The sequence below is a fragment of the Excalfactoria chinensis genome, chromosome 10 (genome assembly GCF_039878825.1).
Source record: "Excalfactoria chinensis isolate bCotChi1 chromosome 10, bCotChi1.hap2, whole genome shotgun sequence".
Classification (NCBI taxonomy): domain Eukaryota; kingdom Metazoa; phylum Chordata; class Aves; order Galliformes; family Phasianidae; genus Excalfactoria; species Excalfactoria chinensis.
Window position 1 is genome coordinate 6,144,244 of NC_092834.1, and position 18,158 is coordinate 6,162,401.

The 18,158-nt window shown below is 49.6% G+C and overlaps 1 protein-coding gene across 1 annotated transcript; it reads right to left on the minus strand.

Annotated features, from left to right (window-relative positions):
* Nucleotides 1–227: 227 nt before the first annotated feature.
* Nucleotides 228–14,653, minus strand: KLHL25 (kelch like family member 25). The gene is made up of 3 exons (XM_072345409.1): nt 14,541–14,653; nt 5,619–7,445; nt 228–1,425 (listed from the first exon to the last, which is right to left on the minus strand). Exon 2 carries the CDS (start codon nt 7,426–7,428, stop codon nt 5,659–5,661), a length of 1,770 nt encoding a protein of 589 aa, XP_072201510.1. The 5' UTR covers nt 7,429–7,445; nt 14,541–14,653; the 3' UTR covers nt 228–1,425; nt 5,619–5,658.
* Between the last annotated feature and the right edge of the window lie 3,505 nt (nt 14,654–18,158).

Here is an 18,158-nt window from a genome sequence, read left to right on the forward strand (position 1 = left end):
CAAGAAGCCCTGGATCTTATTTCCAGCTCTGTCACTCATTGTAACACAACATTGTGCCTCAGTTTCCCAAGCTCTGAAGCAATAATAATTACAGTCAGACTGGCTGCAAGAGTTGGTTGTTTGTGAACTGCCCCACCAAGTGCCAAGCCTGTTATTATTCCTGTTATTATACCTAAATCCAACTTGCTTAGGAATGAAGACTCCTGTGAAAAGCACACAAATGGTTTCCCAGATCATCATTTTTATTAAAGTTTGCAGGCAGCTGAAGAGAAAAAAACAGCAACAACAAAAACCCTACAAAATGTGAATAAGTGTCATTGAGAGTGCTGCAGAAGGGCTGTGCACAAAGTGTTCTCCTCCCAGCAGCAAAGGGCACTTGCTGCCCCTAAAAGGCCTTCGTCGTTGGAAGCAACGGTGAGGGCTTGCATTGCATTGCATCACCCAGCTGGTCCCACACAGGGAGAAGGGCAGGCCGGGGTGCCTGCAGCGGGATGAACTGGGCCAGCCAGGAGCTGGCAGCTGTGTGTGTGACCCTAAATGCAGCCTGAGTGCAGAGATCACTTAAATGTGGGGCACTGAGGCCCAACCTCATGCCAGCCCTGTGCTGCCTCTTCCCTTTGGCCTTGCTTTGCGGGAAAGGAGGCAAGAGGCCTTGCTTGCTCTGCAGGCCCGACTAGGCCCCGCCGCGCAGTGAGGCCTGTGTTCCTGCTCGTTTGCTAATTACACCCTCACCCACACGCTGCTGGGAGAGCACACGCAGGGGAAGCAGAGGCCCTGCTCTGAGCAGGCAGCAGTTTTTATCTGGTGAAGCATCTCACCGCAGTGATGGCGTTTTGGCAGCACGTGGCCTGGCAGCTGTGTGCGGGGAGCAGCCTGGCCTCAAGCCCAGCACCGGGAAGAAGGGAAAACACCAAAAAAGATTCACAGTGCAAAACCAAAGGCACCTGCCCCGTCCCACCGAGGCACTGGATGCTGCTGGCAGCTGTGCACAGCTCCCACGCTCCAATATTTCGGCAGCTGCAGTCTCCGTGCTGCGGCTGGAGAGCCAGGTGCTGAGTTCTGGGCTCAGCCCTTCCCTTTCCCCCACTTCCCCAGCCCCCTTTTCCCTATAAAAACGCTTCCACATCACCCAGACAGCAGGCATTGCCAACAGCAAGCTCACTGCTAGAAAAAAAATATTAATATCTCTTATCCCACCCTCCCATCCTGTGAAGTAACTCTGGGGGATGCAGCCTGGTGTACATCCTTCATCTTCCTGCTCACACCGGGCCACCGGTATCCACCAGCCAGATGGTCCTTTGTGCCTCCGTGGTGCTGGAAAGGATGCGAGAGGCTCCTTGGCACCCTGTGTGGGGAATGGAAGGGGACTCAGTGGCTGTATCAGCTCCAGCAGCAAGGCAGGGGACATGGATGTGACACCAGCATCTGAGGAGGGAAAGAAAAAAAGAGTTAATTGCTGTGTTGGGAGCAGAGCTGGTGCCATGCACAGAACAGGTTTTGCGTGCTGGCAGCTACTGGGTTCCCCTGACACCCAGCTTCTTTTCCTGATAAAAAATGCTTCCACAGGCATTGCCAACAGCAAGCTTACAGCTCCTCCAAAACCACCATATGACTGTGATTTCCAAGGAGCTGATTTACCACAGTCTGAGGCCAAGCACACAGTGCACGTTTCCATCTGCCCAGGTTCGGAAAAGCCTGATTTTCATTGACGTTCCTCCCCAGGCCAGCCACTCCCTTCCAACACTGCCTGATCAACTGGCTCCAGAGACAAACAGCAGCAGAACTGCCCTCCCTGCTCAGCCTGCCTTGCTGTTATGTGCATGCAAATGGCATTCCCTAGGAGCCACCAACAGAAACTAGCTGTGACTTTGTTTGGGCAATAACAGCAAGGTTCTAACAGGCTTCTAGCATCGAACTCAGCAGCAAGCAGGTTATGAGAAGAGAAATACGGGTTTGGGGCTGTCCTGAATGCTACTGTGGGCATCCACAGCTTGTGCAAGGTAAGGTGGCTGGCTGCAAGCATGGCAGCAAAAACCTGCAGCTTCTTGCACTGCGTGAGCTCACCCAGTTCCACACAGAAGGGAAGCCAAGCTCGTGCTCATAAAAGGCTTGTTATCTCCACTGTAATTAAATAATCAGGAAAAGAGTCATTGAACAGATCCGATGTTTATTGTGACTGCAGCCTAGCACTACCATAATGTAGTGCTGGACCTGGCAAGTTGCCGCAATCCTCACAGGCACTTTGAGATCAAAGTTCAGCTTTTCAGTGCCAGAACAAAATAAGCTCCCACTCAGCAATGCTGCCTCACCCAGGGCAGGCAGGAGGTCCCAGGGACTGCTGTCACCATGTCACCTATACAGGAGCTACTGGTTTTAGGGTGGGACTTGGGATTTAGCACCTATGAGCCAGTCCTCAGCCCATCAGTGACCTCATCCCATGGAAATGAGGCTGTCGCACAGGACAGACAGTTTGGAGAAGCTAATGCTAATTTGAAGACAAGTAGCTTGCAGAACCTGCTCCTGGTATTGCCCCAAATCACCTCCTGGGAGGTACAGAGCTGTCCCTATCAGCTGTCACTGCTGAACACCACTACACCACCCGGCATCACACCCCAAGCTCTGGGCTGGGCTTTGCTTGTGTTTATAAACACAGGGAGCCATTATTAGTGAAGTGCTCAGTATTGTATTTCCCATTTGCAATCATTTGTCTCGTCATGCCATAATTCCTGTGGGAAGGACAAAGCTGGCTCGGCCAGCTCTCCCCCCAGATCAGCCTGAATTTAACACCTCTTACTCAAACTTTCCACCTCCAGCCAGGGCAGAGACCAGATGATTTCTACAATGAGAAAAGACACATCCAAGCAGGTCCAATCAGGACAATCCAGCAGCACCAGTGCAGCTCCCCTATTTCGCACCATCACCGGAGTCACCCTCCTCAGCTCAGCAGTCACATGTTGGAGGAGGCCAGGCTTTCACGTTTTATGCCATTAATCATGCTCAATCTCTGGAATTACAGCTGGCAGCAAGCACCATGTTGATGTCATGCTGCATACTTGGCAGGGGCAATGGGAGCTCTGCCCAAAGGTGTACCAGCACAAGGCTGCCCTTGGCTCTAGGAGGGTTGGAGACTGAACCTTTGGGGACATGCTTCCAGCTGAGCCGTTTTATGCTTTCCCCAGCTGAGGCACATTACCCTCTGGATTAGCAGTGACTGCCTGCTCACAAAGTGCACCGGCACCTGGAGAAACCCATGAGGAAAGTGCCTACCTGTCTTCTAGGTGTCCCTTCCTGAAAAAGGATCCCATAGGGAACAAAGCAGGTATTGCAGCAGAGACCCCCCTGCGTCGTGGGAGCTGCAAGCCAGCAACCAGACCACTTTAGGATGATGGAGCAACCAGTTATCCCAGGTCCTGAGCCCAGTTTTGACACAGGTGCAACAACCAGCTAAGACAAGAGCAGGAGATGTCACAGGAGATGTCACAGGTAAGGCATATGCTGCATGTGCATGTCAGAAATATTTGGACCTGGCCTTCACCAGCCAGTCCTGGTTCTTTATTTAAGGAGATGTCAGTGGCTGAGGCTAGAACATTAAATTAAACAAGCACACACACAAAACCCCTCTAGAAAAATAAAATGAAGAGATGTTCTCTCTGGCAAAAAAACAAAACAAAACAAAACTATGTATATTTTAAATACCTCTTTTAACTGAAGACTAGAAAAAAAGACTAGCCAAAAAAAGCATATCAAACCCTTACGCACTGACTTTTCACCAGCTTTTCTTCTAGGTTGGTATATTACAGTTCCTACTCCTCCTGTGCTTGTGCCAGGTTCCAGCATTCAGTATGAATTATTATCATCTATCCCCTAGAAAGAGCTTCATAAAACCTGAGCAATCCAAATAGAGCACAGAGTAAAAATGCAGGAGAAGAAAGTACAAGCTCTGTGTTTTGGGGAACTGTTCTTTATTCAGTAGCTGAAGAATCAATGCTCACCTCAAGCTGTTCCCTATTCTCACTCCAAGCAGTGGGGCTGGTGTTGAGCGTTAATATTCAGACACATCTGCTACCAGAGGAAATGAATTTTCAGCTCTAAGGCAGCTCTTAAAGGGGGGCCCCACTGACCCACATAGAAAATGATGGAGTCCTCACACTCTTTGCTGCGATATTTAATAGCTGAGTGGCAGTTAATTAGATTACTGAGCCACTGTGACAGATGCTAGGCAACGTCTGAGGAGGAGAATTTGGAAAGGCCATTATCTCCTAGTGATGGGAAAGCTCTTGGAAATCTCATTTTAGCCCTTTACATTCTTGCCGTACCCTCGCTGCGGTCCAGCCCATGCAGAAGCCAGGCATATTGCAAATCAAAGGCCATTACAGAGAACACCCTGGGTGCTTTTTCCACCAGAGACAAGCAGGTGGCCATGTTGGGCAAAAGCCCGGTAGAGGTGCCAGGAGCTCCCCTTAGTTTCCCAGCTGCCATCAAAGAGAAGATCAATGGGAAATGTCAAAGCACTTTGGTGATTCTCAGGTGCACCAAACCCACAGAGTGCAAAACAGGGGAGCGAGCGGGTATCAGATGGGCAGCATTCCTTCTTCCCTGCGTTAAGTGGAGTGGATTTTGATGAAGATATGAAAGGATTCCCCTCCCCACAATCTCACTTTCCAAGGAAAACCTTAATTGAGGCTTGTTGATCCCTCCCCATAGGCAAGAGATCCCAGCTCCTGTAGCTAACTGGGAGGACACCTCCAACCAATACAGCACTGACGCATGCATTGCTGGCACCCAGAAACCTGCAGGCAGAGGCATTACAGACTTCCTGGGAAGTGAACTTTGCACTTGGATGGCATTTGTTTTCACAGTGCAAAGCAATTGTGCTATTGTGACCTATTCCTGGCCATCTACATCTTGGTACAGATAGGTGACAATGTGCAAACCTCAGTGGGACAAAACCAGTAACCAGAATAGCAACTAAATGTCCCACTGTGTTGGAAAAGAGGAATCCCTCTTCCACTGGTGTTGGGAGTAGTAGCTTTCCTGAGCATGTGAGAACTAAAGCATTGGAATTACACAGGACACTGATCTTCTTATTCCCATACACCCTAAAACACCAATAAACACATTCTTCTTCTGGTTACAAAATCCCTTTTCCTCCCACTCAGGTCTCACACAGAAGTACTGATACAACAAGCAACAGTTTGGATGTTAAACAAACACCAGAACCATCAAATGCACCACGGCTTCTCAGCTTCTGCTGCCCACTGAAATGAAAATAGAGAGCACAAAAAGAGATGCAAGATTCCTCAGCATCCTAAGGGTCACTTGCCTACTAGCTGGCAAACCCAGCTAGTTCAGAGTGAAGCCAAAGGGGCTGCAGCCTCCTCACAACCATCAGTGTAGACGCATCTCATAAGATGCAGAGGGGACCATCTTGAGTCAAGAGTTAGCAAGACTTCCAATATCACAGAGATGACTATTCTCTTCTGGTGCTATGTCCCTCTCACCATTTAATGTAGCCTTCTCATAAAAAGGAAGCACACTGCAACCTGTGGTTTCAGTGCGGTGTGTGGAGATGTATTTGAGGCAAAACAGTAAGTTGTAATTTTAGAGAACACCCTCACCTTACTGAGCTCCTGAAAACAAGCCCTCGAGCCCCACCTCTCATGATGGCAAATGCTTCCAGGTGCTGACAAAAGCTGTAGGGATGAGTGAATAAGGCACCGTTGTGATACAGTTCCACGTGTCTGATGTAGGATCGTAGCAGTCCAGCGTTTTGCACCTCTGAGTCCCAAAGTAACCACCCACCACATAGAGTTTATTTCCTGAGGCCAAAGCATGGCACGACATGCGCTTGGCTGTCATGTCCCCAATGCGTGTCCACTGGTCCGTCTCGCAGTCAAAGCGATAGGCAGATGCTGCTGTGAACTCCGTGTCTCCCCCCATGATGAAAATCTGGCTGCCCAGGACTGCGGCTGCAGTGTAGCGCCAGGGCTGTGGGCACTCCGCTTTGATCGTCCACCGATTCTCCACTGGATCGTAGCACTGCACTTTGGACACCATGTCCCGGTGGATGCTGGTTCCACCAAAGACAAAAAGTTTCAGCCTGGCGCTTACCACCGCAGCATTGCTCACACCGTCTCTTAAAGGAGCCACCATCATCCATTTATTGGATGCAGGATCATACTTCTCTACTTGCTTCAAGGAAACAGAAGGTGATGCGGGGAAGACCCCGGCCACAGCAGTGTGTCCACCAACCACATACAGGCAGTTTTCCAGCTCAGCTGAGCCATGCCCAAACCGCGCTATCAACATGGGGGCAGCTTTTGACCATTCTTCATGTACAGTATCATAAACCCACACATCTTTGGAGACCCCGTTCTCTGAGCCCCTGCCACCAGTGATGTACACTTTGCAGCCAATGGCACAGGCACTGAACTCCTTCCGTGGGCTCGGCAGGTCTGCTTTGGGGATAATTTCCTTTGCTTTTTGATCCACTTGGTAGATCTTGTCACACATGAAGGTCTGTCCTCCCAGGATCAATAAGGTGTGCCCGGCTTTGCGAGGCCTGGCACAGGGACTGGTGACAATCCCATCATTCTGGAGGATCTTCTTCTTGCATTGAATGGCTTCGTCCAAGACAAGCTTGTTCCTTTCATCCACCATGATCAGATCCTCACAAGCCAAAGCTTCCTTGAGGCATTCAGAAGGAAGCAGGGCCAAGCGGACATTCCTCAGAAGCTCTGGGAGATAGGCCTTCCGCTCATCCAAATCATACTTCACCCACTGAAGGACAGCCTTAAAGACCTTCTCCTCGTCCTCAATCTCCAACTCGTCACTGGAGATTAGGTCCAACAGAGTGTCCTTGGAAAGGTTGTTGAAGTCCTCACTCTTGTGAACAGTCTCAAAGTTGACCAGGCACATCCTCCAGGAGAGCTCGTAGAGTCGCCGGCACTGATGGGCATCTGAGAGCAGCATCATGCCCAGGCAGTTGGAAGGGTAGAGGTTCTTCTCCAGGAACTCGGCTGCCGCATCTCGGACATCGTGGAACTGTAACATGTCTCCAGCCTCCAGGAGGGACTCTGCATTTTCCTCATTGATGATGATCCGAGAGGAATAAGCAAAGTCCAGGAGCAGCTCCAGCACCTCCGGATGGAGGCTGTCATGGAAATTCACCTCGTCATCCAAGCTCTCCCGGAGGCCATTGCTGAACATGGCTTCAAAGTACCTGCTGGAAGCAGCCAGCACTGCACGGTGACATGGGAATGACCTGTTTCCTGCCCAAAGGGTGACATCAGTGAACATGCAGTGCTTCCGGAGGGTGTTCAGGTGGGATAAGACGCAGTCTGGGTGGGAAGCTTTGTGGAAAAGCAGGATGTTCATGGAGCCCGTGCTTGTCCGGGATTTGCGGTTCTCGTGGACGCTGACTGACATGATGACAGATCTACTGCCTGCAGAGAAACAAGCAGAGAAACCATTATTCTCTTGTTCTTACCAACGTGAGGCACTGAGCCAGCACCCGAACACGTGCATTTGCTATCCAACCCTGACACACTGTCAGTGGACCCCAGACCTGAAGCCCCAGCTCTACGTGTGCTCCTGCACCCTGACTGGCAGCACCCATGTCTCCAGCAGTGTCTGCACCCACACATCCTTCTGAAATGTAACCCAGCAGGGCAGAAAAGAGGGGAGGAAACTCTGCCCTTTGGTTTCAGCAATGGAGCAACAATGTGAGGCAATAAAAACCCAGACTTGGTGGTACATCTCCTCGGTGTCTCTAGAGGGTATTGGCAAACCACAGAAGAATTACTCTTCCTTAGAAAACAGCATTAAGAGGGCATTTCATCCAGGATAAAGGGTACTGGTCTGCTCCGGGCTCAGCAGAAATCAAGTTTTTCATGAAGACTATTGCAGGTTTAGGAAATGCAATTGCTGTTGGCTTTATTTATGAATGTCCCAAGGTTTGAGAAATGAGCCTTGAAAAAAAAGCAACCCTGAGATATGACTGAGGAGTTAGATTTTTCACATCACCTTCCAACCCAATGCCACTCCTTTAATTCCCTTTTGTGAGAAATGAGTCCAGGCACCCAGCGGAGGGCAGCTGGCGATGCTTGGAATAAGGGCAAAGCAGGACTGATCCCCAGCCCCATGCTGAGCTCTGGCTCACTGACCTCGCCAAGACCCGGAGCAGCACAGCCCTCCCACACTCTGCAGCCTGATGACCTCAAGCAGAGGCTGATGGCCAGATAAGCAGCCTGAATCATGCTCTGCTCACATGTTCCTACCCCCCTGGTCCTCCAGAGCCTCCAAAGAGCCCATATTGCACAAATATTTGCAAACATGTCTCTCCTTCCCCCCAGCCGCTGTGAATTCTGGAGGCTGGTGCTCCCAAGGCATTGCTCATTCCTCAGGGCTGTGTCACGGTGCAGGGAAAAGGTCTCTCCAGGCTTCTGCATGTTCCTCACCCAAACTCCTGCAGCCTGTGCTGAGACTGCTAAGCTCATTTCATTTGTGATGGGAGGCTGTGCAGAATCAGGGCTCCAAAACAGGAGGGAAAATGCCATTGCTGATCCAAATGCATTTTGAGGAAATGGTTTCCACCATCCACAACCAGCTCAGGGACAACAATAATTTAAGAGCTTATATGTATTCCAGTATCAAAGCTCTGTAACGCTGGACTGAGGAAAACAAATGAAACATTTATGAGGCTGCTAAAAGCTATTGATTTATATTCCTACTCCTATAACCTCAGAAACCACCCTGCCATCTCTACTGCTTCCTTTGCTCACAGCTTAGGTCACATATCCAATGTTAACCTTTGATTTGCTCATCCACAAGAAGAAATCAAGCTATTTATATAGGGCAGATATAGAAACAAACAAGAAGATCACAGGAGGGCAGCACCATTTATTCTGATGCTAAGATTAGAAGAGCAGCTACTCCGAATGGAAGGAACAGGTTGTTTAGAAACAAGAAATGTCTATATAAAAGCTGCGATTACGTACTAAAAACAAAACACAACTTTCAAGCATCTAACATTTAACATCACACCCACGGGAACCAAACAGTATTTCTATGCCATGGGTACTGAACAACACTTGGGGTACAGCTGGTAGGTTGCACTCCAGCCCTTACTGGGACTGCTCTTCATACTGTCATGTCCCAGTACACATCATAACTGGTTCCCAGTACAGCCACGTCTGAAAGCTGGAGCTGTGGCCTCTCCTGGCACTGCTGTGGCTAGACAGACCAACACACCAAAAGCTGACAGCATCTGAACTTTCGTTTTCAGTCATCTCAACAGCAAGGATTGCTTCTCTTTTATTCAGCAACTTCCAAGTGGGTTGCTTTGAGGGCAAACAGAGCAATTCACCTATTTCTTGGATCCTATTGCAACTGGGGCAAACAGAAAACCAGCTTTTATTATTTCTTCCCTTTGCAAACACACCCCAGCGCTTCTCGCAGCCTACAGAGAATCTGGCATCATCCCACACAGATCAGACGGACTGAAACTGCAGGGAGCAGATATTTCATCTGATGGGTTTCTTCCAAAATCCAGCAACCTTGTGAACCTCGGAAACGTGCAGCTAAAGGTTATCTTCTGCGTTTTTCATGTGCACAAATGTACTCTTCCATTTCAGTAATGCTGAACTGCAGAGAGGAGCAGAATTCCCAGCCCCCCCTCTGCATTCCCCACATCCCTCGCCTGGCTACCGAGCTGAAGAGAAAAACCAGAACTGCTCAGAAGGAGGAACAGTTCACACAAAGGAACCTGTCAGTGCCTCTTGCCGCGCTCCCACCTGCTCCGTGAGCACTCAGGGGGTTATCAGAGCTCACAGCTGCATCCTCCATCACGCAGGATGAGAGCACTACACCAGACGCGTCAACTCGAACAGCAGAAGCCACGATCAGAACAAATGGCTTCTCGGCTTTCTCCTCCGTATTTCTTTATTTATTTTTGTCCTTTGAAAGATGGTTATTAAAAGGAAAAAAAAAAAAAAAAAAGCAAATATCTGTTGCAAAGCCTTTTAGGGGATCTTATTGTATGCACAGGCAGATGATAACCCTTCTCCCATATGGATGAGAGCAGAGGAGCAGCAGCTTTTTGACAGCTATCCAGGCTGTCTGCTGGCTATAATGTTCCCCTGTCTGTCTGCTGCTTTTATACAGCAGATATAGGAAAGACAGGATTTTTTCCAGTGGAGCAAGATAAGGGTGCTTTGGAATTCCTTCCCTTGAAGCCAGAAATCCAAAAAGAGATCAGGAGCTGGGTCTGGAAGTGAACAGCCCTCTGATCCCAGCTCGTGAAGAAAATGCCTCTGGACAGAACAAAGCTGGCAAAGAGAATGGGGCAAGAAAACAAAGCACATCTTGAAAAAATCCAAGCAGCCCTTAGAAACTGAGTACTTTGAAGCCTCCAGGTTTCCCATCACAAAAGACCTGTGTATGAGAGGACAGCCCAGAAGGATAGTTATATATAAACTATATTTAGCAAGGCTTGGGGTTCCCCCGTCCATCTTAAACCAGCAGAACATCCACAAATCTCCACTTTCAATCCCTATAGGCAGGGAATTCCCAGCTGGTTTGGGCATGCCCTATGCACCTTGTGAGCTGATCTGGGTTTCCCCATCCGACTATCCGTGTGCTGCTAACATGCAGGATGCTGTGTCCCATCCCAGGTCATAGTTACGGTGCTGTGGCCTTTTAAAAGGACGTATATATATCTGGGGAGCAAACAAGATATTCCCCAGTGAGACTCTGGGGGTTCAAGAATCATTTCTTCTTGGAAAATGAAAGTCCCCAGACCGTAAAGGTTGGCTGCACACCAACAAAGAGCCCAAATCCCATGAACCAAAGCCGCCGCTTTTTGTATGCCAATCAGACTTTCTGAGAAGCAGCAAGCAGAACGCATTTCTTTCTACACTGCTCAACTACGAGCTATTTAAAGTGGTAAATAAGTAAATAAACAAGCTGGAGGGATCCCTGCTGGCACTGTTCAGACCTGGAAGAAGGAGGCTGGGGAGCTGCCTCCCCTGTCCTGGGATCGCTGCAATTTAGCACGGGCTGTGCACTGCACACTAGGGGCCGTCAGGAGGATTTAACTGCTAACTGTGTGAGGGTAAGATCAAAGGCTTCAGGCCCAGCAGAGCTTTCATCATTTCCCTCCTTGATTTACTCCAGCCTGGTTTGGCTGCTTTCCTTTTTCCTGCCACACGGTTGCTGGTAGATAGCCTGAATTCCAAGCAACAGGGACAGAAGTCATCCACCTGTGTGCAGCAGGCTGGGACACAACCCAACAGAGCAGAGCAGCCCTGAGCAGCCAGCAGCGCCTAATTTTGCAAGGAAACAAGTGTAAGATTCATCTTTTCCTCCCTGATTTCACAATATCCACCCTTTGCAGTGAAACGCCATCTCAAATTCGGAGAAAGTTCAGTTTCTTCCTAGAATAAATGCTCTCTCTACTTACTAGTCCTGAAAATCTGTGCCTTTCCAATGCTTTCATGACCTGCAATGCCTGGTGCCTAGGCCAGCAACCCCACCGCAGGACACAGTTACTGAAGCAGGACACCTGACTCCCCCTTTATATTTCTCTTTCAAGAGCTGCAATGCAAAAACATAAAGTCACTGTTACATCTTCATGGGGAAGAGCTTCTTGCAGAAGCTGCTCAGCACAAGGAGAAGTGTGGCAATGCACTGACGCAGATCCCGGATGCAGCCCTGTTTCCAAAGAGAGTAAAGCAATTGCTGGGTGAAGGTTTGTCAAAAGGTTTGAAAAGAAGGGGACTGCAACACACAAAGGCTTTCATCACCTACTCATGGGCACTGCTTGAGCTTCAAAAGCAGGAAAAAAGCCCTTACACAAAACAGGAAAAGATTGGGGGGTGAAGGAGGCAGACAGCAAGAAAGGGGAAGGAACAAATCTGAAGGGGTTTTTCAGATGCTTTTCATGTCCTTCCAAAACACAGTGGACTATCAGGTGTATGGCTCAGAGCTGCTGGAAATGCTTGGTACTAATAACATCCTTCTGCAAAGAGTGTTTGTGATGAAAGAAATAAAAATAGCAGCCGGCATCACAGCATAACACTGTGCTTGTTGGGCACAGAGCCCGGCCTGCAGCCAGGGGGGGAACAGTCAGGGACCTGCATGGCACCTCCAGGATGCATCCCCTGCTCTGTCCTCAGTCGGCTCTGCTCTCTGACAGTGGAGCTTCACCTCCAGCAACACCTCTGAGCTCAGTGTCAGTCCCATTTGTTCTACTCTGCAGGATGACTAACGCAGCAAATATGCAACCGTGATTTTTCACCGAGGAATTTGGGCAACGTAACCCTGCCGTGAATCAGGGGTATTGCTGTGAGAAAGCTGCACTCGGCCTTCCTGACCAACTCTCATCATTTCGTCATACCTGCCATATAAGGGAATATGGTTAACCCAGCCCCCACAAACAGGATTTGGGGTCCCATCCCAGCCTTTGGGATAGGAAGGCCTCCTTATCATTTCTTCTCGTTTTCTCACTTTCTCGTCTGGCTGTACATCCTGGACAGAAAACAGAGAGACCATGTGAAAGGCTCCTTCTGTTGGCTCAGACAGAAACTGGGAGGTTTTCCAAGGCCAGTTCTGTAGGCTCCAGGAGATCAGATTGTCTGGAGAAGGTCCGGGCACGTATCTCAACATGCTCACTAAAGCACATCAGAACGCAGAAACTTGGGCTGTCCATCACTGCTCCCTAACCCACACTAACCAGTATCCTTTACTTCAAACCTGTGCTCCACTCTGAGCCCGAAACCACCACCTGAATGCCACTTACCATAGAAACCCAATGCAGTATTTCCAAGCAGTACCAATTAGCTCTTGTTCTATCCTGAAAAAGCACTGCCCCAAATCAGTGACGCAAACTAACCTGAGCCAAAGGGGACCACGATCCAGCCAACATAAAAATACCTGTAGGAAACTCGCTGTGCATGCAAGAGACACAGTTGTATTTGCAAGTCTGGAGTTGGATTTGCTGCTCTGCAGCTGAGTTACTCCATACAGGTTCTGAAGGTACCTGTGAGGCAATCACACCAAGTTCACACTCACCACTAAGCTCGCTGGCTTTGCAGTCCCTGGGAATACCACACCCTCCTACAACCACTAACCAAATCAGGATAAATAATGCTTTTGGCCACGGTTCAGGCTCCAGACAATGGCTTTTCATTGCTACGCCTTAACCCCAGTGGATCTTTTCAGACCCCGTGATTCATTTCAGAGGCTGCTGTGGGGTTTTGTCCTCCCCGCTTGCCCTCCAGCTCCGCTGGTGAATGAATTCCCTTCTGCTAGATCAATCACAGTCGCTTTGCAAAATGAATGTGGGGCTGCAGAAGAAGCAAGCAAGCTTTCAGCCCCGTCTCCCAAATTATATTCAAAAAGGCTCTGAAATGGAAACAATCGACTGGATCACAGTATCCACCCCAGCCCCATCTGAGCGGGACAAAGTCCTTTTCAAGCAAGCCAACTTGCTAATGTGCTGCACAGGGAGCTTCAAATAGAGACAAGTGGAACCACATGCCACTTCCCAGGGTGGGTTTATAGGATGAGATGTGGTGTGTGTCAAATTAATGCCAGAACAACCGTGGAGCTGCTGACTGCAGAGGGCATACCCACACCCTCCCACCCTGTGTGCTGTGCCTTGCTCCCAGCACTGCTCCCATGGTCAGAGGGACCTCTCATCCTTCACACCAGCTCTGTCCTCAGGGTATGAGCTTTGTGCCTGGCTGGTTCTCTCGATGTGCTGTTTGGTCTTCTTACTTCTGGTGCTTTTATTTCAGTGCTAACACAGCATCAAACCGTGCGCTCTGCTTGCATATCCCGGATCAGCATGCAGCAAGGCAGGCTGTCCTGGCATCTGTGCACACAACAAGAGCAAAGCAGAGGGGACCGCAGCAATAAACTCACTGCCATCTGGCAGGCTCTCATGCAAAACTCTTTGCAAAGTGTAACACTCATCAAGCAGCGAGCGGTTACGGGACACGCAGTGCTCCCAGGCACGAGTGATGGGAACACACAGAGCCTTTGTGTGCACTGATGCTCACTGCAGGGATACAAAGCTGATAAGCAGAGGCCGATGTGATGGTGGTTAAAGGTCAGGCCGGGGCGGCGCGCTGCAGCTCAGCGCTTCCTGCAGCCACCGCTGCCCGCAAAGCCAGCTGTGTGTGTGCAGTGCTGCTCCCATCCTTACATCTATAAAGGACCACATATAAAGGACCTCATATAAAGGACCTGTCCCGAATACAGCGTGGGAGCCTTCACGTGCAGGACGTGGGGCAGGACATGGAGCAGGACTCCGGACAGCACCGCCACAGACAGGGAAGGCGAACACCCAGGAGGGAATGGGAGCTTCGGTTCTGCGGTGCTGCTCCTGCACACCGATGTCACCGCTCCGCTCCCGCAGCGAACTCCCCGTGCTTTCAGCCCCGGCAGCGCCGCGCTCACACACCTCGCTGTCCCCTTCGCCAACTTCCACCCGCTCCCCTTCCGCACCCGATCATCTCAAAGCTGAGATCACTCACCGTTTCTCTCCGTAACCTCCCGGTGTCCCGAAAGCCTCCGCAGCGCTGCCACAGCCTCCCCCGGCTCCTCGGGCGGAGCGCTGCAGTTGCCGGCCCACGCGCGTTGCGCTGCGTTACCCCCCCCCCGCCCCCCCGTCCAGCCCGGCCCGGCCCCGCGCGCGCCCTGGGCACAAAGTGAGCGCCGGCTGGATCCTGCCTCGCGTGGGGCAGGGGGCAGAGCCGCCCGCGGAGTCTGCGACCAATCAGAGAGCGCGCTTCTCGTGACGTCACTAGTAAGCCGTTCCCTCCCCGCACACCCCCTGCAGAGAGGAGCGTGTTGGGGGCGGGACAAACGGTCTGGCTCGGCCAATGGGAAGGCAGAAGGGCGGGGCTACGGAGGCCTTAGAGGTCCTAAAGCCCGCCCGGGAGCGGTGCAGGATGCTGCCCTGTCTGGCCCTGGCCTTTGCCCTCTGACTCAGGGCTAAGCTGGGTCCCTGAGGCGGCCTTGAGGCCAGGCCAGCTCAGCTCAGCTCAGCTCCTCAAGCTCCGGTCCCTGCGTGCTGCTCAGTCGCCTCCAGCCCAGCCCTGCAACCACCAGGTCACTTCAGGATGGAAGGATGCGGCCCAGTGCCCGCCTGCAATGAGGAGTTGCCTTTTACCACATGGAAGAAAACTCTGTCAGGCTCCTGCATTGCAGAGGTGCCAGCTTGGCATTTTTTACACCAGGCAGCAGGTGGATGATTGGAGCTGAAATCCCAATTAATACAAAATACAGCCCTTCTTCTCTTCCCAACTATGGCTGGCAGAGGCTGTGGATGGTGAATAACAAAATACGCTGAAATGTGGGGCCGTATTGAATTCCTGGCTTTTTTGGTCTACTGCAGCTCATTGCAGCTTAACTCTTAGCAGTGCTCCTTTCCCAGTTTACAGTACGGCTTCTCCTGAAGGGCCTACAAATTGCTGTGGGGCTCGTTAACGACTTTAATGAGCTGCTGAGGAAGACAGCAGGGATTTGTGTGCAAGGTAGGTGTGGCGGCATCCTGAGTGCAGCAGTTACTTAACAGCAAAACAAAAGGCAAAACTGATTCGTTCCCTTTTGCTGCTGAATTCCACCCAGCTGCTCCAGAGTGTGAAAGAGCTGTGGGGCAATGCGAGATCATGTGTCTTAATGCTGAAACACTTTATCAGGGGGCTGCAACAAAAGCCCACTCCTGTCCCAGCAAGCTGTGTGGGTGGATCCAGCCCTCCTTAACCTGTTGGTCACAGAGAGCTGTAAAGCTTACAGAGCTCTCTGCAAAGCTGTGTGAGGAGATGCTCCCGAGACATAATGCTTAAATGCTTATCTTCCACCCACCAGCTTTCTAGCTGTGCTAGAAATCAACATCTAGCTCTTGATCTCAACACAGTCAGTCCTGACTGTTGCCCTTGTAATCATCAGCCCTGGGACTGTAATTCCAAATAGAGCAGCCTGGCCAAGTTCCACCCACTTGCGTGTTGCGGACAAATCATGCCCCTTGCTGGGTGAGCAGAAAGGTGGTCAGCACACGGCAGGGCTGAGAGGGATAGGCTGAGCCATCTGAGAAGGCAGTGGGAGCATAATGGGGATGCTTTATGGTGAAGGGAAAAAAAAAAAACACACAAAACCCTAGGCAGATAGTATAAAACGTTTTTAAACCTCTTGTTAAAGAGGATTTAAGATCTAAGCGTGTGTAGGGAAAAGAAGCTTAAATTAGAATGAATGTTAATACGAGCTTCTTACATACGATACTGGCCTCCAGCATCACTCAGGGTATTTCAGGGACTGGTGCTGTGGTTTCAGTGTACTGAGGGAATTCTCTTGCACTGTTAAACAAATCGTACCCTGTGTTGGCCTTTGGCTTGATGTACATAATACATAGGCAGTACTAGCCAGCTGGGGAACAGTGCTCTGCAACTAGTTCATGTTTGGAAAATAAATTGGAAAACTCATCATGACCGTCAAAGGGAACATAGGTTAAATAGTTTAAAATTTGGGGGAGGGAAATAACACAAAAAACACCCAAAGTTTTAAATAAATAGCATTTACCCCATGGCTGTATTTGTTTAACGTAACATTAATCAGTGATGGAGCATTTAAACGTTTGCAAAATTAAGTATTTAATCTGACTTGTTACAGAAATCAGCCCTAATTGCTCTGTTCCTATTAAATCATCGCTTTCTTGAAGGTAGACAGCCCAGAGGTTTACCCTGTACAACATTCCCTAGCTGCTTTTATCCACTTATATCATAGATCTAATCCCCGAGGGAGATGACTAAGTAGGTGATGTTCACAGAAGTAGGAAGGGTAAAATTTGGCCAGCCAATCATGTTGTACCATTTTCTATTTTTCACAGAACTCTTCTATAATATCAAGCTGTTCAGGAGGTTAAACAATAACATTTATTTCTTCCCTCCCTAGGTCAGTGGTTGCAATCCACCACAGCCTGTGCCACAACCAGCTAATGGCTGCTAAATGGTCCGTATGAAATCAGTTTAGTGGATTTCAAGACAGACAGCAGTTGATAAATGCCTAAAAATCACTTCTCCAATTGGCTTCCTTGTCGGCAGTCACAGCAAGTTAGTCAAGGACTGAAGAGGCCATACAAATTCAGCAGTTCCTGGGGGCTAGGAGCACAGACAAGATTGCTTGTGAATACTTTCACCCTGTTGTGAATGCCAGAAGTCTTCAGAGGAGGTCACAGCACTGCAGGTATGTAGCAGAAATGCTAAGTTATGGCCTGAAACAGTGATTGAACACATGGTGGAAAGGCAGGGCCAACCCAGGGGAGCTCAGGTGTGTTCAATACATCTGAGCGACCAGAACAGGTGGAGCCAGGATCCACCCTTTCCCAGAACTCATTTAAGGGTTGGCAGTGGAGGTGAGGGGATCTTGCAGGAGATCCTTACCTACTGGGAGTCTTCTAAAGGTAAGATGTTTTTCTTACTTTGTTTCTGTGTTTATAGTTGTTGCATTTGGTCTTGTTCTCATTTGTTGCAGCCTAGGATTGCGCCACCCTGCTGTTATTGCTGTACTTTGAATCACATTATGGTATTACAGTGTTACAAGGTGCCAGAATTTGAAGACTGTGCTATCCCCTGTAATTCAGACATTTAGAGAGGGGTAATAGCTGAGGTAGGAAAACCCAACTGAGAGACCCAGCCTTAAAGAGATGATATAATAGAAGACTTGATAGAGGCTTTCACACCTGGTCTGGTCCTGCTCAGGAGAGCAGGCTGCAGAGCTGTCAGTCACACTGAACCAGCTTAGTATTCCCTGCAGCAACAATAGAAATCCAATCTTCCTCCCTCTTGGCCTTTTCCACCCAATGGCAAATTTAAACAACCTTACTTTTTTTGGCAGCAGGAAACTTCACAATTAAATATAGAAGCAGAGCAGACTTTCAGATGGAAATTGCAGCAAGAGAACAACAGATGGCATTGTTTGCTGGGCTGGAAAAGCTGCATCTGCTCCTAGAAGAAATGCTAATCGGAGCTTAATTAGGCATTCAGAGGGAACTATTCCCCAACCCCAGGACAATGGCCATGTGTACACGATCCTGAAAAACAGAAGGAAGTAGATACAAAGGCATCAGAAATCCTCCCTGGACCAAGTCCAGATGA

Bases quoted from the DNA above. Each gene is read 5' to 3' on its own strand.
- KLHL25 (XM_072345409.1), bottom strand. From the start codon at position 7,428: ATGTCAGTCAGCGTCCACGAGAACCGCAAATCCCGGACAAGCACGGGC.